The sequence below is a fragment of the Balaenoptera musculus genome, chromosome 3 (genome assembly GCF_009873245.2).
Source record: "Balaenoptera musculus isolate JJ_BM4_2016_0621 chromosome 3, mBalMus1.pri.v3, whole genome shotgun sequence".
In the NCBI taxonomy this organism is placed as follows: Eukaryota; Metazoa; Chordata; class Mammalia; order Artiodactyla; family Balaenopteridae; genus Balaenoptera; species Balaenoptera musculus.
The window spans coordinates 48,110,981-48,136,054 of NC_045787.1; the positions used below are offsets into that span (position 1 = coordinate 48,110,981).

Genomic DNA, 25,074 nt, shown 5'->3' on the forward strand with positions numbered 1-25,074 from the left:
CCTGGCAACTGTTAAGCAATCTGTATTGAGATACTGCTCCTCATTAAAATTTTCCCCTACATTGAGCAAAATGATAATATTTTTTATTGTTACTGGACTAATTTTTATTGTAAACCCCATTTCAAGTTTTGATTCTTTTGATTTTAGGATCTATAAGTAATTTTTAAGATCCATAGTAAGATCAGTAACTGCTATTATAAACCATTCTTTAGATGTAAACCCATCTTGATTGGTTTATACATAGACGCTATATGTCTAAATAATGCAGATGGCATATATGTAAAAGATGGTAATAGAACAGTTTTCCTCTTATTTTTGTATTTTTGTACTTGTGATGGAATTGCTGAATGGAAAGGAAATAGATATGTGTTGAAACTTAAGGCATGAGATTATTTAAAGATAGAGGTAGTACAAAAGAAGGTTTAGCAATAAGAATGAGAGAGAAATAATTTAGTGAGCCAGTTTCCTGGAAAGAAAAGGGAGGATGCCTACTTAGGAGGCTTAGTGTTCAGAAATAGTTCTAATGAATATTAGTAGGAATGAGAAAAGGGATATGAGGAACCATTTTGATGTATTATTCCAGAGCAAATTCAAAATGTCAGAATTCAGATTGGGGAGAATTATTGTGCATTGGAGAGATATGAAGATTTTATTAAACATGTTATAGAACTTAAAGCTCATGAGAGGATTTAAAATTACCTAAATAATACAGATTACTGTGAAATGAAAGTATTTAAAGCACAGGGAAATGTACCCTCCGGTAAGTGCAGTGGGAAGCTGGGAAACTTGAGTTCTTATCTAAACCTTGAGTGGGCAATTTTGCCACTAATTCGTGATGTGCTCATAGCAAGAAAGATGAAGAGGTCTCTGGTTCTTTCCCTGCATCAGCTTTCTTCAGGTTTTGATTTCTGCGGTCTTCTTTAGTAGTGATCACTTGTCTCTAAGAGCAACAACTCCTAGATGAACAGATCTTTACTTCAAGATCTAGTAAGAATAAATATTTTTGTCTGCTTTGGATATTTCTAGAACAGAGGACAAAATTAATTAATGAATGTTCTGATCTTGTTACCTTGTAGTTTACCCTCTTTAAATTTTATTTTGATTTCGATGGACCAATTTCTCTGACTTTTTCTAGACCGTACGAGAGTAAAAAGTTTTCCTTGACTCTCTTAGGGTCCCTGGCTGGGTCTGAAAATTAAACTGAGAAAGACAAGACAACAGGATTAAAGCATACAAATTTAATGTACGTTTTACATGTCATGGGAGTCTTCATAAGGAAATGAAGACTCAAAGAAACTGTTAAACTTGTGTGTTTTTACACTGGGTTTGATGTAGAATGGCAAGTCATGGAAAGATATGATATGGTAAAGGGTGTGAGGTAAGTATAATAAACCAGGGGAAATTTTACAAGTCCCATTTGTTTGGATTCTTCTGACACCTCTTGTCTTTGGAGATAAGGATTCCTCCCATTATAGGGAGGGCACTTCTCACTTGAGGGTTTAATGACTTGTTTCAGGGGACAAGGGCAGGGAGTATGGGGGTGTGGCTGGGGGTGGGAGAGGTCAGAGAGAGAAATTCCTGCTCATGCTGTATGCTCAGACTCCTTCAGCTTAAAGTATTCAGTATGCCAAGGTGCTATATTTTGGGGTACCGTGTCCTGAACCCCCTCATAATTCTTTAAGTTGTATGACACAGTTGAAAAAAATCTGTGAAACATACCTCATTATGCTTTGTATGTTATTGAAAATATGAAACAAAATGAACTTGAAAAACCTAGCTCTTGTTTCATCTTTACCTCTAATTTATGTCATTTCTCTGTCATTTGGTTTTTTGGTTGTTTTCTAATTTCTGTGTTTATAAAATAGCAATTACAATAGCCAGCCACAAAGGATAGCTGTGAGATTTGTAAGTCATTTTGATAAAGATCTGTTATCTAGTATGCACCTCTGATTTTTTATTGTAATTGAAAGAAAGTGCTGGGTGTTATACAAAATATTAATATGGAAATAATTTATATTATTATCTGAAGTAGTTGTCTTGATGTGAAATAAAGCTGCTTTAATATCAAAAGGGAGTTATAGTATACAATTATATATATTATTACTGATATTTTAAGTGCATTGTCAGGGTATTAGTAATATTAATAAATGTCAGAATTAGAAAGTCTAAGCAGTCAGGTTTTTGAAAAATTAATGACTAAACAATGTATAATATATACAGTTTATAGTCAACTCTTTAAATCCTTTAAAATATTATATTATGCACAGATACATTTTTATTGTAAAAAATTCAGGTTAATTCAGATGTATATATGGTCAAAAGTCATTAAAGGGCTTCTTTCACTCTCCTCAACTTTTCTTGTCAAAGATAACCTTTGTCAGTAACTTGGTATGCAACCTGATATCATTCTACAACTCAAGGCATATACCTTAATATATTAAGGTACTAATTGGTCGTATTCAATACTTTATATGCACCAATTTTTTTTAATTAAAAAAGAAGAGCACAGAAGAACAGCATCTGTCAAGTTCATTGTTCTAAATTACTTGTTTTTGCTACCTGTTTATTTTTAAGGAATAAAGCAAAATTGAAGTCTCTACTGTATATTCAAAACAATATAAATATTCTATGCATTTAAAAAATTCACAAAAGTTACATTACTCTATTTACATCTTATTTCAACTTGCTTTTTCCATTCGATAGCTATTTGTTGTTGATGTATACGGAGTTTGTTCGTTCTGAATATTTAAAATTTTCATGTTTAAAAAATACTTACTTTTAAAATGAAATATTTAGGTTTGTGCGTTAGGAAAACTCAAGTTAACTGCATTCTGAAAAAATAAGTTCCTGAGATTTCCTTTTAACAATACTTTTGAAACACAGATAACATTATTTCCTGTCTCTCAGTTTCCTGTATCCATGGCAACCTCTGTTTTACACACTGAGTGTGGAGGAACCAATGTGAAGAGTGCTGTTTCCTGAGCAAATTGTGACTTAAAAAAAAAAAGAGGTGGAGGGGTGGAGGTCAACAGTGCCACAAAAGAAATGGAGTTTAGAAATGTCGCTCTTCAGATATAGAAAGAAAACCTTTACTTGAATCAGCTGAGTGTTAATAATATGAATTTCCTGTTCTTGGTAAGATTATTTATTTAAATATGAACTTTTAGCTGAAACAAAAAATAATTTGGTTTGTAAAAACCTGTAGTTTAAAGGGAGCTTAATTGTTCTGTATTGAATGTGTATAATTCCTAAATTATAATGTTGTTTAATTGATATTAGACTTTAAGTTGATAAAGGGGCATATTATATCCAAAGATCTTTATCCCTGCATCATCATTTGTCACTTTAGTTATAGTCAGTTGTAATATTTTAAGTTAGCAAACATTTTATTTTGCAGTTCATTAAATTTGAATTATCATTTTGTCAAACAGTGGGTTAATGGCCTGGAGGTGCTAATAATTCTAGAACGTATTTCAGCCTTACTGTTTTATGCTATCACCATAGTATGATTTATGATATTTAGTATTATGGCTGATCCTAATAAAATAAAATAGAGTATAGAATTTCTAGTATTATAAAACTTTTATTTAAAGAACTTTTTGATGATTTAAAGTTTTACCTTTTCTTTTTATAGCCAATTTTGATATGAACAGAAAAACCAAGAACAGGGCTATGTGTGGAGTACGTTTTTCTCTGCCTTGCCTACGACTGTTTCTACTTGTTACCTGTTATCTTGTGTTATTATTCCATAAAGAGATACTTGGATGTTCGTCTGTTTGCCAGCTCTGCACTGGGAGACAAATTAACTGCCGTAACTTAGGCCTTTCAAGCATTCCTAAGAATTTTCCTGAAAGTACAGTTTTTCTATATCTGACTGGAAATAATATATCTCATATAAATGAAAGTGAATTAACTGGACTTCATTCTCTTGTAGCGTTGTATTTGGATAATTCTAGCATTGTGTATGTATATCCAAAAGCTTTTGTTCATTTGAGGCAGCTATATTTTCTATATCTGAATAATAATTTTATAAAACGCTTGGATCCTGGAATATTTGAGGGACTTTCCAACCTTCGTAATTTATATTTACAGTCTAATCAAGTATCTTTTGTTGCAAGAGGAGTATTTCATGATCTAGTTTCAGTTCAGTACTTAAATCTACAAAGAAATCGCCTCACTGTCCTTGGGAGTGGTACGTTTGTTGGTATGATTGCTCTTCGGATACTTGATTTATCAAACAATAAAATTTTGAGGATATCAGACTCAGGCTTTCAACACCTTGGAAACCTGGATTGTTTGTATCTAGAAGGTAATAATTTAACAAAAGTACCATCAAATGCTTTTGAAGTTCTTAAGAGTCTTAAAAGACTTTCTTTGTCTCATAACCATATTGAAGCAATACAGCCCTTTGCATTTAAAGGACTTGTCAACTTGGAGTATCTCCTTCTGAAAAAATCAAGAATTAAAAATGTTACTAGGGATGGGTTTAGTGGAATTAGTAATCTTAAACATTTGATCTTAAGTCATAATGATTTAGAAAATTTAAATTCTGACACATTTAGCTTGTTAAAGAATTTAATTTACCTTAAGTTAGATAGAAACAGAATAATCAGCATTGATAATGATACCTTTGAAAACATGGGAGCATCTTTGAAGATTCTTAACCTGTCATTTAATAATCTTACAGACTTACATCCAAGGGTCCTTAAGCCATTATCTTCATTGACTCATCTTCAGGCAAATTCTAATCCTTGGGAATGTAACTGCAAACTATTGGGTCTTCGCGACTGGTTAGCATCTTCAGCCATTACTCTAAACATCTATTGTCAGAATCCCCCATCCATGCGTGGCAGAGCATTGCATTATATTAAATGGACTGACTTTACAAATTGCGTTACATCTTCAACAAATGTATCCAGAGCTTGGGCTATAAAATCTCTTCATATTCATCACAAGACCACTGCATTAATGATGGCCTGGCATAAAATAACCACAAATGGGAAACATTTGGAAAACACTGAGAGTGTTACTTTCTGGGAACGAATTCGTACTTCACCTGCCAGTAGATTTTTTCAAGAGAATACCTTTGGTAATCCATTAGAGACTACTGCAGTGTTACCTGTGCAAATACAGCTTACTTCTCCTGTTAACTTGAACTTGGAAAAAAACAGTGCTCTACCGATTGATGCTGCTTCGGTGTCAGGGAAAACATCTCTAATTTGTACACAAGAAGTTGAAAAGTTGAATGAGGCTTTTGACATTTTGCTAGCTTTTTTTATTTTAGCTTGTGTTTTAATCGTTTTTTTGATCTACAAAGTTGTTCAGTTTAAACAAAAACTAAAGGCACCAGAAAACTCAGGGGAAAATAGACTTGAATACTACAGCTTTTATCAGTCAGCAAGGTATAATGTAACAGCTTCAATCTGTAACACTTCCCCAAATTCTCTAGAATGCCCTGGTTTGGAGCAGATTCGACTTCATAAACAAATTGTTCCTGAAAGTGAGGCACAGGTCATTCTCTTTGAACATTCTGCTTTATAATTCAACTGAATATTGACTATAAGAAAACCTCAGTGTCATGGACATGAATAAAACTGAAGCATCCTTATAGAATTATAGACTTTATTTGGATATATAATGAATTATATGAGCTTAGCATTAATAAATATATGTTTTTAATAATTTGTGAATACTGTATTCATTCAGCAAATATTTTCTTTGATAAGCACTGTATTAAGTAATTAATAATAACTAATGTTTCTGTGTACCAAGCACTATGCTAAATACTTCATATATAACATTTAATCCTTAAAAAGCCTTATAAGGTAGTACTATCTACATTTTACAGGTAAGGAAACTTAGGCAGAGTGAGTTTAAGAAACTGTCCCAAATTCTCACAGCTTGTGACACTTTTTAAGTCTGTCTGATTCCAGAGCCCATGCTTTTAATTTTATACTATACTGATGCCTGGGTGCTAGGGTTATAATTGTGAATAGCATGGACATGGTTCCTATTCTCAGCAGAGCTTGAAAATGTAGAGGAGGACACACATGGTTATTGTACAGTATGATAAATACTGCACTTGAAGGTACTATCTTGAGTAACATATGTGGAGGTGAGAGATAGCTTTATGAGAAAAGTGACATTGAAACTGGATTGCAAAGGATAAGTAGAAATTAGCCCAGCGAAAGAGAGCTGAATAGTAGGTAGAGGGTTGAAGAAATAGAATACTGCTTTTCAGGAACTAAAATTCAGTCCAACTGGAGTTGTGAGTGGTATTATGAGATTTGCAGCTAGAGAAAGAAATCAGACGGTGAAGGATGTTGTAATTTCATGTTTTTCCCTAGGGCAGCAGGGAGCCATGGAAAGATTTTAAGCATTGTTAAGGGAACCAAATGCTGCTGTTTGACTACACATTCAAGGATTCTTTGTTTTAAATAAATTTATTTATTTATTTATTTATTTATTTATTTATTTTTGGCTGCACTGGGTCTTCGTTGCTGCATGGGGGCTTTCTCTAGTTGTGGTGAGCAGGGGCTACTCTTCATTGTGGTGCGCAGGCTTCTCATTGCAGTGGCTTCTCTTGTTGCAGAGCACAGGCTCTAGGCACGTGGGCTTCAGCAGTTGTGGCTCGCGGGCTCTAGAGTGCAGGCTCAGTAGTTGTGGCGCACGGGCTTAGTTGCTCTGTGGTGTGTGGGATCTTCCCGGACCAGGGCTTGAACCCGTGTCCCCTGCATTGGCAGGCGGATTCTTAACCACTGAGCCACCAGGGAAGTCCCAAGGATTCTTTTAAACATTTAGCATTTGGCAAATACCAACTGAAAGTGCACTCTTTCTGGAAGGAACAAGACTAGAAGCAGGATTAATCTGAATCTCCCATGGAGTGATCACTGATTCATGGGAGAGACGCTGGAGCCCTGGACTGGGGTGGTGGCAGAGAGGATGGATGGATTCTAGAGCTACTTTGGAAGGTGCCTTGGTGATTGGCAGAGGCATGGCAGGTGAGGGAGAAATCAGATGTTAGGTTTTTGGAAAATATTTGCCCTTAGACTACAGGCAACATTTTAGAAAACTCTTGTTTATTTATAAACCACATACAGAAGTAAATACACCTGTTTTAATCACTACTTAGGTCAAGAAATAGAACATTCAAACATAACATATATGTGGACATTTCTTGAACTTAAGAATTATAGAAATAACCAAGTGTTTAAGCTTTAAGGTGGAGGGGGACCCACATGTAATAAGGGCATTTTCACTCCATTATCTTACCCACAGCACAACAAAAACAGTAAAATTTTCCATATTTGTTTTTAAGCTTTGCCAAAATGGGAAAAGAAAGCCTGGAAACCTTTTACAAGGTTCTGAAAATGAGCTTTGATGTTAGGTCTTCCTACCAAGTTGGTCCCTCATTCACTTCCCCACATCCTATTGTACTTCTTGTTCTTCCTTGTTAGAAGGATCTCACTCCTTGCTTGTCTTCTGTTACTGGGCCAGACTGGAAAACGTATGCATGGACTTGTAATATGTTGTGCTGCTCTGGACTAAGAGGAAAGAGAACAGGGTACGTGAAACCAAAGAGAAGGTTGTTCTCTTTGCCGGTTAGACTTTGTTTTTATGCATCGCCTACTGAATAGTAACTTAATTTCTTTTCTCCTGAGAAGGCCCATTTCATTTCTCATTAAAGCTTTTATTTTTCTTTTCTGTTATTGGACTTACTGATAAGGCCTTAGGTGAGTGGGGAGGGATATGCATCAGTTGTCTCAAATTATTATCTAGCTAGTTAATGATTTCACAGTTATGGAGCAATATTAACAAGGTGATGAGCCCATGGTTTTCAGTATTATACTGTCTCAAGTATAGTTTTTTAAAAGTGCCCTCTATCTCTAGTCATCACTCTACTGAAGTTGGTAGGCTCTTGTGGCTGCATACTTTAATGTGAGAAGCCCTGTGGGTTAAAAGATAAATATGGTGAAAGCAGCATGAATGAAAGGAGTGGATAGTATGTGTTCTGCTGGTCCAAATGTGCCTTGTTTCATTGTTCCTGACTCTTGAGGCATCATGTGACATAGTAGAGGGCACTATATTTTAGTGGGAAGTAGTTTTTTGATGGTCAGTAGTGTGTAATTGTAATATACAATACTTTCCTTTTATCTCCATGTCTTCCCGTATGTCTTGAGTTTCCAGTACCTGAGCGTAAACCCTTGCCTGTCCTTAGTTTGGATATTGGCTTTGGAAAAGCTCACTTTTTGCCAGATACCTTCTCTGATACTCTTCCTAGCCTTAATTCTATTCTTAATACATAAGTTCACATTTTCTTTGTATTTTGTTTGAGGTCCCATGGAGCAACAATTTTTATGTTCTAGTTCAGTTTCCTCATGTTTTGGCTTTCAGAACCCCTTTTCTTAAATCATCTGCTTCTCACCTATGAAAGCCTCCTAAGGCATTGTCTTCTAGAATGGGGACCTCTGAGATAAAAGAAGAAAATATGTATTGGTCTCTACCCCTGATTCTTGGCACAGAGCTCCTGAAACCCTTGTAATTTCCTAAGTGATAAGAACATTAGGAGCATCTTTTGTTCTGACGAGGCAACTCTGGGGTGGGCTCCTAGGTTGAGGTCACCAGAGAGACTGAGCCATGATTAGAGGCTTGGAATTTTCAGCTCCAAGCCCCATCTTCCACAGAGGGGAGATGAGCTGGAAATGGAGTTAATAATTGAGTATGTATGTAAGGAATTCTCCATAAAACCCCAATAGTAGGGTGTTCAAGGAGCTTCCAGATGGGGGAACACACCCACATCGGAAGGGTGATATGCCCCAACTCCACAGGGACCAAAGCACTTGTGCTCAGGACCCTCCCAGACCTTGCCCTCTGTAGCTCTTCATCTGGCTGTTCATCTGTATTCTTTATCATATATTTTAGTAAACTGGTAAACATGTTTCCCTGAATTCTGTGATTTCTCTGGCAAATCAGTTGAACCTAGGGAGGAGTCATTGGAACCTTTGGCATCTGAGGGACTTGGGGGGTGGCTCAGTCTTGTGGGTCTGAGACCTTAACCTGTGGGATCTGACACTATCTCCAGGGAGATAGTGTTAGAATTGAGTTAAATTGTAGGTCATCCAGCGGGTGTCACAGAATGGCATGTTGGGAAAATCTTCCACACATTTGGTGACCAGAAGTAAAGTGTGCTGTGAGTAAAGAAGACTCACAGAAGAGAAACATAGTAGGGAAGAACAGGGTTTCTCCCTACTTGGGAAGGAAAAATCTGAGTTTTTTTCCCATTAAGGACCATGCCCTCCTGGAGTTTTATTCCTACTATAATTACAACTAACCAGGTAAATTCAGGCAGTAGCATTCTTAGCAGATGGAATCCCTCCATGAAAGTCCTCAAACTACGAAAGTGTTTGTCAAAAAGAAGGCTGGTACAGCTGGAGAGTAGTATGAAAAGTGAGGTGAGGTCAGAGAGAGGTAGGCAGCAGCCAGGTGAGATGGGGTTGAGTGAACCATGATTAGGAGTTTGGATTTTTATGTGTAATGGGAAGTTACTGAAAGGTTAAACTCTTACTTACTTTATTTATTTATTAAAAATTTTTTAACATCTTCATTGGAGTATAATTGCTTTACAATGTTGTGTTAGTTTCTGCTGTATAACAAAGTGAATCAGCTATATGTATACATATATCCCTATATCCCCTCCCTCTTGCGTCTCCCTCCCACCCTCCCTATCCCACCCCTCTAGGTGGTCACAAAGCACGGAGCTGATCTTCCTGTGCTACGCAGCTGCTTCCCAGTAGCTATCGATTTTACATTTGGTAGTGTATATATGTCAGTGCCACTGTCTCACTTCGTCCCAGCTTACCCTTCCCCCTTCCCGTGTCCTCAAGTCCATTCTCTACGTCTGCGTCTTTATTCCTGTCCTGCCCCTAGGTTCTTCAGAACCATCTTTTTTTTTTTTTTTTTAGATTCCATATATATGTGTTAGCATGCGTAAACCCTTACTTTAAAGCAAGGGAGACATGATCAGATTTTGCAGAACAGCACTGTGTAGAGAATGATTTAGGGGAAGCAAAGAGTGGAAGCGTCCCCATGTGGGAAGTTATGCAGTAGTTCAAACTGAGACAGAATTGACTTGTAGCACACTGTTTACAGTAGGAATATAGAGAAGTCGAAAAATTTCATAGATAAATGTGACAGAATTTGATGATAAATCGGGTTTTGGAAGGGTAAATGAGAAGGTCAAAACTGAATCCCAGGTTTCTGGCCTGAGTCACTGGGTGCTTAGAATTGCTCTGTAGTCAGATAAGGACAACTGGAAGAGAGCCTGATTTTGATTTTCTATCTTGTTTTCCTTTGTTTTTGTTGGGAAGGCACTCAAAAGTTTGGTGTTGGCTACCTTAAGTTAGAGATGCTTGTGAGACTGCCAAGAGTGGATGACGAGGATGTAGATGTAATAGGGTTCCAAAGCTCAGAGAGGTCATTGCAAGTGCTAGCAGTATTTAGGAGGAATTTGGCAATGTGCCTGAATGAGGCAGGTCTAAATAGCAGGCAGTTAACTCATTTTCCCTGTAAGAAAAATCTACATAAGGTTTTTGGTCAGCTTGAATATGTTGTATTTACAAAGCTGTAACAAAATAGTCAAAATGCCTGTTATATTGTTAGTTTAGTTACACATACATATTTTAAAATAATGTAAATAGAGAGATTTTTTTCCCATTATTTCGTGATAGTTTTATTCAAATGCTTCATGTAAATCTTTGACATCAGTGTTCTCATCATCACAGGCTTCCCTTCTGATCCCGTAACACTGTTTTCCAGAGCACATTATCTTCATTTTGGTCTGAGCAGTGTGGCATACAGCACTTCTCCAGAAATTTAACTCTAAGCCACAAGTATCTTTTCATATAACTTTAATAACGTTAACTAAGTTGGCTTTTTCTCATTTATCCAGAAGATATATGTTCATGATTGCCTTGTGATAACTTGTATAGCTCTGTTTTCAACAGTGTCCACCATTTATAATGGTGAGGTCGTGCCTCCAACCCCATAATTACTAAATCTCTATTAAATTCTTTTGTATCACTTAAAAAAAAAAAGTTTGTCAAATGACTCCTGTAAACTTTGAAAATAAGCATTGATTGGATTTTTTCAGCCTAATGTCTTTTCCAAACAGTTCTGTGCCAGTCATTGATCATCTTCTTTTTAATGGAACCTTAGTATATCTTCACTGAGCAGTGTTTCTTAAAGCATAGTCTTCCTCTTGAAAATCATATAATATGGCAGTTTCTTCTCATCCCACAATACATAGATCACTGTAGTTATTTCTTATTGTCTTAAAGATAATGGCTTGCTTTTTTTCCCCCACCTCTATGCAGTCAAAAAAGAAAAAAAAGTTAATTGGGGGAATGGTTTATAATATGTAAGGATAATTGTTGTGTAAACTTTAATTTTAAAATAACTTAGTGAACTTCCATTATGAACTTTTTATCCTTTTATTTCCTCGCCCAGTATTTGTCAGGGGAACTAGATTTATTAATACATACACTTTTCCATGACCACGAAGAGAATTAACTGTGTAGAAAGGGTGTATGTTTCCATTTAAGTGACAGAAGTATTTCCAGCCTAGGTCCTGGAAAATAGGGGGAAAACCTGATTTTAGTATAAATGTCACCACTTCTATAACTTCCGATGTGGAAGGAATTCTGGAATAAGACTGATAAATCAAGGCTTTTTTCGTTTTCCTTTTTCTTTTAGTAAACTGCTGTTCTTTGCTTAATATTGTTAATATAAGCAGAAAAGTATAATTTACAGAATATTTTATTTGATTGTGGCTCTTAGTGCTTAAAAACTTATTTTCTTAAATTACCTTAACTTCATTGACCCTCTGACTTAGGATTTAATGATGTGAGTGAGTTCAGATATTATTAGGTGCAGTGTACGAATAGTGTAATTGTTGTCTGGTTAGAGCAGAGAAAATTTTAAAGTGACTGAAGTTCTGATTTCTTTCTTTCTTGGGCTTGCTACTATGAAAAACTTAAATCATCAATTTTCGATTATAAAACTGTTCAGAAAAAGTAACTGAAAATTTGATGTTTCTGCATTCCTGTTTTCCTCCAAGGCCCAAGGGAATGAAGATGTGATGTAAATGTGTAAATCCATCACTTACAGAGAAGTTATTTAAGGCACAGGCTCTATGGTGATGGATCAGTTAATCTAAAAACTGGAAGTGTAAAATGCTTACTAGAAAAATACTAATAAAAATTGGATAAGTGGAAAGAAACTAGAGTCCTGTCCACATTTAACCTAATATTTATTGTTTAGGCTAACCAAATGAATATTAGAATATTTCTTTTATTTGTGCCTTTGGGATTAAAAATTTTGCACTATCTTTCTAGGGGCATTTTGTTTTCTGAACACCTGTGGCTGGGTTCATAGTGATACAAAAGGACAGAAATAATTTTAAGCCAGCATGATTTTTAAAGTTGGGTGAAAAACACAAGAAAGATGGATTTTTTTTTTCTTTAGTACATAGTTTTCAAAAGCAAGGAAAAATCACTCTGCGTGAAGTTTCTGCAGTTCACTTATTCTACAGATGCTGCTACATACCCAGAAAATGTCATACCTTTAGGAAATACTAAGTCAAGATTAAGAGCTGTAGTTTTACTCACATGCATTTAACTGAAAAAGAAAAGTTTACTAAAAAGTATGTGGAATTGTTTTAAATGATCAGGTAGTCTTTACCCACTGAGTAAAATTTTTAATGCTCTCACCTACTTATTTAATGTTTGTGTCTATATATATATAGTACATCACTTACAACATACTTGAAGAACAAAACAAGCAGATGTTTAAGGAGGCCGGTCTTCTTTCTGTAGCGTAGTTGTAACTCTGATCTATGCAAATAAATTAATGTATCAACCAAGTATGTAAAATAAGAAAAGGAAAAGTGTGATAGGTAAAAAGGAAGATTACTAATACTTCTTGCCCTTCAGTTTTACTTTTATTCTCTCCTTTCATCCTTGATGTTAAACTTTCCTTGCATTTTCTAAGATGAATGTTTCAGATGTAGATTCCAACACAGCCACCTTCTGTTCTATTTTCTGCCTAATGTCCGGTGTAGACTAATCAATTGTAATATGTAATCTACAACTTAGTTACCTATACTTGTAATTTAAAAAAGAAATAAGTAAAAATAATATTGTTTAAAAAAAAAACAAGGGAGGGCAGTTTTCGAGCTTTGGGGATCATAAATTCCTATGATTATTTATTGTGTGTTCACATGATGCATAATGTTACCCTAAGGGACATAAAGAAATAAACGTAACACATGGGCTCTGCTTCATGTAACTTACCATCTTAGGGAGAGCGGGCATGCAGGCATGAAAAATTAAAGGACATAAGAAGAAAGTAATAAAAAAGGTGCCACATGAGTGGCACGCCACATGAGTAGTGCAGAGGTTTTATGCTATTGGAAATTCCAGGGGCAGAGTGCTCAATTACAGTGAGGTAAAGAGTGGTCAGGGAAGACTTCGTGAAGAAAATGTGAATTATACATTGAGTAGAAAAAAGGAGGGAGAACATTGTGAGAAGCAGGAAGGGAGTAAGCAGTTATTGGAGTCAGGAACTTCTGTATTCAGGAGGTGATGACTTAATGCCTGAAAGCGGTGGAAGGAAGAATAGTTCAATACCACTTTGGAAAGGTGGTTTTCGTAGAGCTTGCTGAGGCTCTCGATAGCCCTTGGAAGTTCTTAAATTAAGGAGAAAGAATAGAAGGCACCCATTTGCCTCCTTGAAGCCCTCAATAATAAGGAAATGAATAGAATCAGTTGGGTCCCATTTAGCATTGTGAAATGAAAATAAGTTTATATCAAATTTGGGATTCCTTTAGGAGAAGCATCTATCCTAATGCAATAAATAAAGGATAAGTTAACTTGAAAATTCTAAGATCTCAAGTGGTGGTAGAATGATCCAGTCTCAAGTTTCGTGCTGGAGATTTCTCGCTGGATGATGCTCCATGGTCCAGTTGAAGTTTATAGCGATCAAATCAAGACATTAATTGAGAACAATCAACATTATACCACACAGGAGATGGCCGACATACTCAAAATATCCAAATCAAGCACTGAAAATCATTTGTACCAGCTTGGTTATATGAATCGCTTTGACGTTTGGGTTCCAAGCAAAAAAAACCTTTTTGACCGTATTTCCACATGCGATTCTCTACTTAAACGTAATGAAAAAGTTCCGCCTTTAAAACAAATTGTGACAGGTGATGAAAAGTAGATACTGTACAATAACGTGAAACAGAAGAGATGGTGGGGCAAGTGAAATGAACCACCACCAACCACACCAAAGGCCAGTCTTCATCCAAAGAAGGTGATGTTGTATATATGGTGGGATTGGGAGTCCTCTAATTTGGGCTCCTTCTGGAAAGCCAAAAACAATTCCAACAAGTACTCCTAATTAGACCAACTGAAAGCAGCAGTCGACAAAAAGCATCGGAATTAGTCAACAGAAAATGCATAATCTTCCATCAGGATGACGCAAGACTGCATGTTTCTTTGATGACCAGGCAAAAACTGTTACAGCTTGCCTGGAAAGTTCTGATTCATCCATCTTATTCACCAGACATTGCACTTCCAGATTTCCATTTATTTCGGTCTTTACAAAATCCTCTTAATGGAAAAAATTTCAATTCCCTGGAAGACTGTAAAAGGCACCTGGAACAGTTCTTTGCTCAAAAAGATAAAAAGTTTTGGGAAGATGGAATTATGAAGTTGCCTGAAAACTGGCAGAAGGTAGTGGAACAAAACAGTGAATACGTTGTTCCATAAAGTTCTTGGTGAAAATGAACAACGCGTCTGTTATTTTTACTTAAAACTTGAAGGAACTTTTTGGCCAACCCAAAAAGTCAGAAACCTGTAAAATTGAGACAGTCAGTTATTCAGGATATCATAACCTGATTTAAAAAAAAAAAGGGAACATCTCTTTTGTTGCTTCATTTCTTTGTCCTTTAGTTTCTAAGTTCCCTGAGGTGGCCATCTTTTTTATCCCCAGGGCCTATCAGGATGTCTAACATGTTTTGTGAGCTCATAAAATGTCGACTAAAGTGAATGAACTTGACCATGGTGACCTATACACCAGGAAGAATTGGCCTAGGTAATATGACCACTTAACTCTAATCACTTCTTTCTTCGTGAGTTAATTGGTATCCTGGTATAAATCCACCTCTTATTAATACTCAGTAAGCCAGTCTTCTGACGTCTGCTCATGGGGGTATACCAAGATAAACTTCTGGCTGGAATAATCAGTAATCAGTGTTTTGTTTTTTTTCTTTAAGCTCCTGAATGTTGTTTTTTCTACCGTGCTGTAGAAAACTGTGGGTTCCATATCCATGGATACAGAGGGCCTACCGTACTACACCATTTTATAGTATAAGGGACTTGAGCATCCATGGTTATCGAGGGACCGTTGTATAGACTAGCATGGAGTTTGGCTGTCTGTTTCAGGGATACTAGATTGCCGTGCCCTAGTTAATGTGAACTGCCACTTCATGGTAAGCACTGATTTTGGAGAATTAAGAGTTGAGTGAGATCTAAAATTACATGGTTTTCTCTGGCTACCTTTACTTCTCCCACATTACACCAGACACCAGATTTGAATGGATGTACACAAGAAGACTACTATTAGGAGATGATACACTGAGAATTCTAATAAAGTATTACTTGTAACTCCAGTATGTAATACACATAAAAGAAAAAACTGAGCTTTTTTCATAAAAAAACAAAAACAGTATAATACCTAGTTCCTGGCTTGTGTGTATTTAAAGAAATAATGTATATAAGATTATCAAAGTACAATGACTTTTCTCCTTCCCTTTGTTCCTCCAAACCTATTGCTATTTCATTCCTGGTTTCCAGCTCTCTTTTGTTTCCATTTTAGATGTCTAATTACATTTTAAAGCATGTAATTCAGAAAGATTGTATATTACAAAAAAGATTTATTCTTAATTTATAAAGTACAGAGTTGAGAGTATTGTGTGGATAAAAAGGGAAACAAATGCTTAATCTTCAAAAAGAATCATAAAGAATACTGTCTATAAAAATTTTATTTTAAAGGCTTCTTCGTAAATGTAACATTTACACATTTTTTTAATACTTAAAATAGGAGGAAAAGAATTTATGACTTCTAATGCTTGTTTTCTTTAAACATCTGTTCTGTATGCCAGGAAGGTACAAGCCTCTTTTAGCTTTTTGTTACCTGTATTATTTTGGGGTACTTTTCCCAAACTGCTTAATGAGTGGTAATTGAGTTGCATCCTTCTGAGTGCTTTTTGAAATTGAATACTCTGAAGATAATTTTTGCTTAACTTCTCCTTTTATTGATCCCAAAATGTGGCGTAGAATCTCCTTTTCCACTCTTTTTCTTCAGTCCGTCTCCTTTTCTAGAGTCAACTCTTTTCATTCAAAGCCAGATTACATACCTTCCTACCCTGTGCCGTAGTCATTTTCCCCTTTTCTGAACTTGCAGTCCAAGCCTCACCCCCTCTGGCACTTAATAAGTACTCCAGGGTAAGCATGGTTCCCCCCCACCCCCCGCCCCATCTACTGGAATTAATCCCCCCTTCCCCCACCCCCTGCTTTCCCCCAGGCTAGATCTCTGCCTCTTGTGTCCTTTTCTGTGCAGCATGGGTGACATTTCAGTGAAAAATATGACTGACTGAGGTTGCCTCACCTCCCTTCTTCACCCCTACAAGACAGTCATCTGTCTAAGCCTCTCACTTGGTAGAGCTAGAAATTCAGCTGGAGGCAGGGGAGGGAAGAAGGAGTGTGAATCACAGTGATCACATGACTGACTTCTCCTCCAAGCCTGAATAAGCATGGGCCGGGACAATAGTCTTTCTTCCTGACTAGCATGTGCAGGTAGAGCAGAGGTTGGACCTATATCTTCTGGCCTGTGTCCAGTCTGCTTCTGTGAGTATCCTTATATCTTCTTTAGTTTGATTTTAACACTTCTTTTTGTCAGTCATTCACTAATACTATCTTTTGGCTTTCTGTAAACCTCAGGTTCCTGAACCTATTAGATTTCTCTCAGAACTTTTCAAGCTTCGTTCTGGTTCTGGCAGTGTCGTCTAAATAATCCGATCATTTATGAGAAAGGGGTGAAGTTACTGCCTTTGGGAAGAATTGTGCAGTCAAAAGTTTACCTTATCCATGCTGCAGTTTATCACAATCTGTTCTGAGCCTTCAAGGCTCATTCTGTAAATGTTCATCTCTGAATTGAGGCCCAGTGCTGTAGAACTGTATCATTTTCTAATTATGGCAAAGATATAACTTCTTACCATCTCCTCAGAAACATGTGTGACCATGCTGGTAGCCCCAGCATTGAGCAATATGATAATTTGAAGTAAAACCTGTAAACAAATGAGCTGGTTGTCAAATTATACCATTTTAAAATCTCTCTCTCCCCTACACTCCCTTATAATTAACATTCACACACATAGTAGAACATGGTTACACGTGGGTTGTCAGATACCTGTTAGGAAAATTCATTCTTTTGAGAAAATATACAGTACTCAGAAATTCCATTGATTTCTTGGGAAATTTCTAGCCCTAGAAGGTGTGGGGTTGATCTTGGAGGTGATCTGAGCAGAGAAGGCAGCTGCCTGAGTGGATTGTCCCTAAATAATATTGACGTAAAGGCCTGGTAAAGAGCCTTGGAAGCTATAGAATACAGGGCTTTTGTCTTTTTCAACTATTGAGATCAGTTGTTGATAGCTATCCAGAATGCTGCTCTGTTAAAAAGGAATGTCAGGCCCTGCCTGCCTTAGCTTGCTATGATGGATTAGGGGCGAATTACTCTGCAGTGGGAAGGGAAAACGGCTGTATTCCCCGCCATGCATCTGCCATCCCCGAGTCCAGTCTTCACTTTACAGACAAGAAGACCAACACTTAGAGAAATGAGAGAGTGGCTGAACTTTTAGTGCACAATCTTGGTTTCCAATGCTTTTTAAAAATCATTTTCTTTAATATGACTTTTAAAAATTTGACATATAGGTAATTTACAGTGTTTCAGGTATACAGCGAAGTGATTCAGTTTTATATATATATATATATTCTTTTTCAGATTCTTTTCCGTTATAGGTTATTACAGGATATTGAATATAGTTCCCTGTGCTGTACAGTAGGTCCTTGTTGTTTATCTATTTTATATATAGTCGTGTGTATCTGTTAATCCCAAATCCCTAATTTATCCTTACCCCCCTTTCCCCTTTGGTACCCATAAGTTTGTTTTCTATGTCTGTGAGTCTATTTCTGGGGTTTTTTTTTTAATTTTTAAAAAAATTTTATTTATTTTTTATTTTTGGCTGCATTGGGTCTTTGTTGCTGCACATGGGCTTTCGCTAGTTGTGGCGAGTGGGGGCTACTCCTCGTTGCAGTGCGTGGGCTTCTCATTGTGGTGGCTTCTCTTTGTTGCAGAGCACGGGCCCTAGGCACACAGGCTTCAGTAGTTGTGGCATGCAGGCTCAGTAGTTGTGGCTCACGGGCTCTAGAGCACAGGCTCAGTAGTTGTGGCTCGCGGGCTCTAGAGCACAGGCTCAGTAGTTGTGGCTCGCGGGCTCTAGAGCGCAGGCTCAGTAGTTGTGGAGCACAGGCTTGGTTGCTCCGTGGCATGTGGGATCTTCCCAGACCAGGGCTCGAACCCGTGTCTCCTGCATTGGCAGGCGGATTCTTAACCACTGCGCCATCAGGGAATTCCCTCTATTTCTGCTTTGTAAATAAGTTCCTTTGTATCATTTTTTTAGATTCCACATATTAAGTGATATCATGTAATATTTGTCTTTCTCTGTTTACCCTACTTCACATAGTATGACAGTCTCCAGGTCCATCCATGTTGCTGCAAATAGCATTATTTCATTCTTTTTTATGGCTAAGTAATATTCCATTGTATATATATGTACCACATCTTCTTTATCCATTCAACTGCAGATGAAACATTTAGGTTGTTTCTGTGTCTTGGCTATTGTGAATAGTGTTGCTGTGAACATTAGGGTGCAAATATTTTTTTGGATTAGAGTTTTCATCTTTTCTGGTTATATGCCCAGGAGTGGGATTGCTGGGTCATATGGTAGCTCTGTTTTTAGTTTTTTAAGGAACCTCCATACTGCTCTCCATAGTGGTTGCACCAACTTACATTCCCACCAACAGTGTAGGAGGGTTCCCTTTTCTCCACACCCTCTCCAGCATTTATTGTTTGTAGCTTTTTTGATGATGGCCATTCTGACTGATGTGAGGTGATACCTTATTGTAGCTTTGATTTGTATTTCTCTAATAATTACGATGTTGAGCAGCTTTTGATGTGCCTGTTGGCTCCAGTACCTTTTTCTAAGGTGTTTCTCGCTAAACCAAATAAGGCAGACTGTATGTGTGTTTCTTTCTTGAGAGATTTTTAAAATTCTTATGCGAAGGATATATAGCGATATCAAAAATATATACTCTTGCAATAGGTTGTTACATACACATTAAAATGTAACAGAATGATAACAACTATTGGTTATTTTGCCCATCTGGTGATTTAGTTCTCTAAAACCTGATCACACTTGAAAGTACAGACAAAAGGTTTTGACTTTACAAAGGTGGGAACATGACCCAAACTGTGTTGACTTTGGGAACTACTTTACTGAACATTTTAAAACTTAATTATGCATGTTAATGCAGTATGAGAAACACAGTATGTCCCTTGCAGGAATGATACTATTAGTTCCCTGGAGATGAGTTATAATTTATTCAATTATTTTTAGCATAATTTTGTGTGCCAGTAAATGGTTATATACTTCTACTTTTTAAAAGTTAGGCTTATTAAGGTACAGTTCACATACAGTAAAACCTCTTTTAAGCATACAGTTCTGGCAAATGTACACAGTGTATAACACTTCCACACTCAAGATACAGAACATAACCATCACCCCCAAAAGTTCCCTTGTGTCCCTTTGCCTGGCAACCACTGATTAAGTAATTTTGCCTTTCCAGAAAGTCACATAAATGGAGTCATACAATATATAGCCTTTCGAATCTTTTGTTTTTCTCAGTGTAATGTTTTTGGGATTTATTCAGGTTGTTGCATGTATCCGTAGTTTGTTCCTTTTTATTGCTGATTATTCCATTGGATAAATGTCCCACAGTTTATCCTTTTGTTAGTTGGTAGACATTAGGATCTTTGCAGTTTTGGATTATCAGTGAAACTACCATAAATATTTACATACAGATCTGAGAATACTTGTTTTGGTCTTGGGTAAATACCCAGGAATGGGATTGCTTAGTTGTGTGGAGTGTTAACTTTATAAAAACTGCCAATGTGTTTTCCAAAATGAATGTGTCATTTTTTATTCTTACTGGCAATGTATGAGAGGTCCTGTTGTTTTTCACCCTTGCCAGCACTTGGTATTGTCAGTCTTCTTAATTTTACTTTTTATTAAAATCTCATTACAGGGAATTCCCTGGCAGTCCAGTGGTTAGAACTTGGCACTTTCACTGCAAGGGCCTGGGTTCAATCCCTGGTCGGGGAACCAAGATCCCGAGCAAGCCGAATGGTGCGGCCAAAAAAAAAAAATTTCGTTACAGTTTTAATTTGCATTTCTCTGATGACGAATGATATTGAGCATTTTTTCAAGTGCTCATATGCCATCTGTATTATCTTCTTTGGTGAAGTATCTGTTCAAATTTTTGTCCATTTTTAAATTGTGTTGTCATCTGAGTTTTCAGCGCCAAGCTCTTCATCAGATTTATGTTTTACAGATATTTTTTCCCAGTCTATTGCTTGTCTTTTTCCTCAGGAGTAGAGACTTGATATTCAAAATTTTGTACCTTTATTCTTTTAGTTATGACATTAACACAAGACTATTATAGTAAATTAAAGAATATTAAAGCATCTCTTTCCCATCTGATCTACCCACCTTAAGTATTTAAGCATACTGGTAATCTAGTGAAAGAAAATTTTAATGTAATATGCAAAATACAATTTCTGATTTAAGAAATACATTTTGAAAGTTTCTTTTGTACTTTCAGACTAAAATTTCTCTTCATGTTCAAGAGGATAATTAAGAGGAAAAAAAAAGAATTACCTGTTGAAATACTCCATTTTAACCTGTTTTGCTCTCCTTTTATTCTAGTGTTATCCAAGATAAATTCTGTGGGATTATAAACATCTCAGTGGAGGGCCTACATGATGTTATGACAGAAGATCCTGAAACGGGAACTTATAAAGAGTAGGTGGATCATTTAATTAATTGCACTTTGACTTGGGGAGTAATTAATTATATCCTGCATTATTTTTGTTTACTATAACCATATAAACATGGTATGGCAACTTTTAAATTTTGTCTTTATAAAAGAAAAATATTTTTGTTACTTTGCTTATAATATTGTTTGATCTTGAGATAAGCTTAGTTTTGTTATAGTGAAATTCTCAATTGGACTTCTTTGGTCTAATCATCATTTTATGATTTGACATTAGGTTTTTAAAAAAATTCCAAGTGTATTTTAACATATAAATTTCTCTTTTAAGATATTTTGAATAGTGTGTTCTTTTTTTCCACTAACAATGTTCCCCTGCCCTTCAGGCGAGTTATGGAGAAAGGGGAATGGATTAGCATCCTATATTTGTATTTGACTGGTTGAAGCATCACTGGCACCTTTAAGATATTAGAGGGTCATATGGTACTTGACTACTTCCAAAAGAGAGTAGTTAAAATTACAGTTGATTATTGAACAACGTGGGGGTTAGGGACGCCAACCCTCTGCACAGTTGAAACTCCACATATAACTTTACAGTTGACCCTCTCTGTATCTGCGATTCCACATTTATGGATTCAACCAACCACAGGTTGTGTAGTACTGTAATATGTGTAGCACTGTAATACGAATTTATTGAAAAAATCTACACATGTTCAAATCCGTGTTGTTCAAGCATCAACTGTGTATTCTTTGGGAGATTAGTTAAAATTATGTTATCAGGAATGCTGATAATCTCACATTTATATAACTATTAATGTGAAAAAATTTTTTATCATTATATCCTGTTATTTATAATAGAATTATCATATCTTTCTTAATATTGCTATTAATTTAAGGCATGTTTCATATAATGATAAGCAAGGCTTCATGAGATTCCATACTGCTTGACTTCTCAGTAATGTACTTAGCCTATTTTCCTTGCTTTTTATAAAACCATCTATAGCAAATGAGAAAGATTGCCATTCGAATCATACTTTGTTGAAAAATATGGAAAGTAGATATATGTAGTTGAAACATGTATAACATGTTTAACATGTATAAACAAAATGTTTCTGGTGTGTAACTTAGCTTTCGGGAACATAGGAGTTCAGATGACGTGGAAACCTCAAACTTTTGTGATTACAAACCCAAAATAACAAACCATTTTATGTGTGTAGGCAATTTTTAAAAAGTTAATGTAGGGATTATAGCACATGACTATAAATATTGTGCTTACATACATAATATGCGACAAAGTTTACAACTACTTGTGAAATATTTAGGTTATATTCAAATGTTCCCTGTCTTCTTTGGAGTATATAATTTGGTTAGGGGGAGGGTGTGTCTAACAATAGCACCATGAAAACACTAGTAATGTGTAAAGACAACGATATATGTTTTGAACAAAGCACACAAAACAGTAGAATTCCAGATTGTGCTTTAATAGAGTGTCAGAGAAAGAAAAGGCATAGTGTGTTAACTGGAAGCGATGAGAGTCAGGAAGTTGTTAGAAATAAAGTTTAGAAATTATCTAGTGTAGTTTCATTATTTAAAAGATAGGTTACAGAAGCTCAGAAAAGTGCAGTGACACAGCAAATTAGTGGAAGAGTCAGGACTAGAACCAAGGTCTTTTGACTCAATATGCCACACTCAGCCATGAGGGAAGTTTTGGTTTGTAAAAGGAAAATGTTGGATGTAAGCACAACAGACTGACTGGGAGACCATTATCTGGTCTCCCAGATCTGGGAGGTGCATATATCTGTTTGAATTAGTGTTTTTCTTCAGATAAATACCCAAAAGTGGAATTGCTGATTTATGTAGTAGTCCTGTTTTTGATTTTTGGAGGAGCCTCCGTACTATTTTCCACAGTGGCTGCAGCAATTTACATTTCTACCAATAATGCACAAGGGTTCCCTTTTCTCCACAATCCTTGCCAACATTTGTTATCTCTTGTCTTTTTGAGGCTAGCCATTCTAACAGGTGTGAGGTGATATCTCATTGTGTTTTTGATTTTCATCTCCCTAATGATTGGTGATGTTGAGATCTTTCATATGTCTGTTGGCTGTCTGTATGTCTTATTTGGAAAAACGTCTGTGCAGATTCTCTGCCTGTTTTTTAATCAGATTGTTTGATTTTTTGGGTATTGAATTGAATTATTTTTATATATTTTGGATATTAACCCCTTATCAAATACATGATTTACAAATATTTTCTCTCATCCAGTAAGTTGCCTTTTCATTTTTTTGATGATTTCCTTTTGGTTTGATGTAGTCCCACTTGTTTGTTTTTGTTGCCTTTGCTTTTGGAGCAGATCCAAAAAATCATCACCAAGATCAATGTCAAGGAGCTAACCACTTATGTTTTCTCCTAGGAGTTTTATTGTTTCAGGTCTTATGTTCAAGTCTTTGATTCATTTTGAGTTAATTTTTGTGTATGGTGTGTGGTCTAGTTTCATCTTTTTGCATGAGTTTCTTTATATGTTTGTATTTTAGTTAGTAGAGTTCTTATTTTATTAGACCAGGAAAATATATTAATGACACCTGTAATTTGCCTTCTGCTTGTCTTTGGTTAGAGTGGCTTCCCTTTTTTTCCTTAAATTATACATTGTTTTCAGGCACAAAGGGAGGTGAGATTGACAACCTATTGCCAAAATTTGGGAAGTAATAAGGAAGAAAGGATTTAGCCAGCATTTCAGGAAGCTTAGAGCCACTAAAATTTATTTGAAAAAGACTCATAAATTGTGTTTTTTATAGTTAGAGAGTATAAAACATACCAGCCATCAAGGATATAGCTTTTTTTTTTTTAACAAAAATAAAATTTAGGCTTTTATAAGCATTTTTCTCCCTTCACTTGATACATTAACCCACCAGATAGCTCTTCAGAATGGAATAGAGGATATCAGAAGCAGCCTTGGTTCCTTGACTCTAAATTATCCCCTGTATATTATCCTAACTTATGTTGATCTCAGTGACCTCCTTGGCATCTCTCTCCCATTTTACCCTTCTGATCCATTCTGCTCCATTTCTTAAAATTAAAAGCCCAGTTTCTTATAAAGTTGATGGGGCGGTATTCTTTGCTGATCCTCAGTTTACATTATTAGCCTTGTCTCTTCCTCCCTAGATTCTTCCTTCTTCCCCAAATGTGCCATTTCCTTTTATACACATGGCTTGACTCAACATTTCTTCTTCTTGGCATGTCACACCCTTAGCTTTGCCCTTCTTTGCAAATACCTACCTCTAAGATTCCTTTCCATATTCTCAGGAAGAATTCATTGCATCCTTCTCTGTTCCTTTGTGGCACTTTGCCTATACTGCTAATATACAACCTTTAGTTAGTTGCTTGTTTTCAGTCTAGTGGTCATAGAAGGATTTGAGGCAGTGAATAAGAAAAGCTCATGCTCATTATGACTGAAAACTATTAACACAGGATTGAAGGAATTTAAACAAGGTTGAATGGCGAAACATGTGGCATCTAGATGTAAAACAGCCCTGATCTTGCTAACTACCAGGGCAAAGAGAAACATTAGGAATTACCTAGTTCCTATTTTCATGTAGAGGGAAGTAGGTGTATCAAGAGAGGGAGACTGTTTCTTGGCCTGAGCCCAGAAATGAATTTTTGATAAGATATTTATATAAAGGACTAAAAGGATTTTTCAGCTGCAAGTAAGAGAAACCCTGAGTCAGCTGTCTTTAACAGTAAAAAATTTGTTATCCCTTACAACAAAACAACTGCAGGTAAGAGGCTCTAGGATTAGCTACTTGTGACCTCACAATATCTTTAAAGACCAGGTTCTTTCTACTCTATC

General features: G+C 36.2%; 2 protein-coding genes across 4 annotated transcripts in view; both read left to right on the forward strand.

Moving 5' to 3' along the window:
• Window positions 1–25,074, forward strand: part of IPO11 (importin 11) — a 203,517-nt gene that overhangs the window by 147,244 nt on the left and 31,199 nt on the right. For 2 of the 3 annotated variants that reach the window (XM_036848210.1, XM_036848211.1), the window contains one exon: window positions 21,167–21,262. In XM_036848210.1, the coding sequence (XP_036704105.1) occupies window positions 21,167–21,262 (96 nt within the window). Of the gene's footprint in view, window positions 1–2,907; window positions 3,136–21,166; window positions 21,263–25,074 lie in introns of all 3 variants that reach the window. The other variant, XR_005019404.1, reaches the window with a different exon arrangement.
• Window positions 3,048–5,589, forward strand: LRRC70 (leucine rich repeat containing 70). The gene is made up of 2 exons (XM_036848212.1): window positions 3,048–3,135; window positions 3,635–5,589. Exon 2 carries the CDS (start codon window positions 3,646–3,648, stop codon window positions 5,539–5,541), a length of 1,896 nt encoding a protein of 631 aa, XP_036704107.1. The 5' UTR covers window positions 3,048–3,135; window positions 3,635–3,645; the 3' UTR covers window positions 5,542–5,589.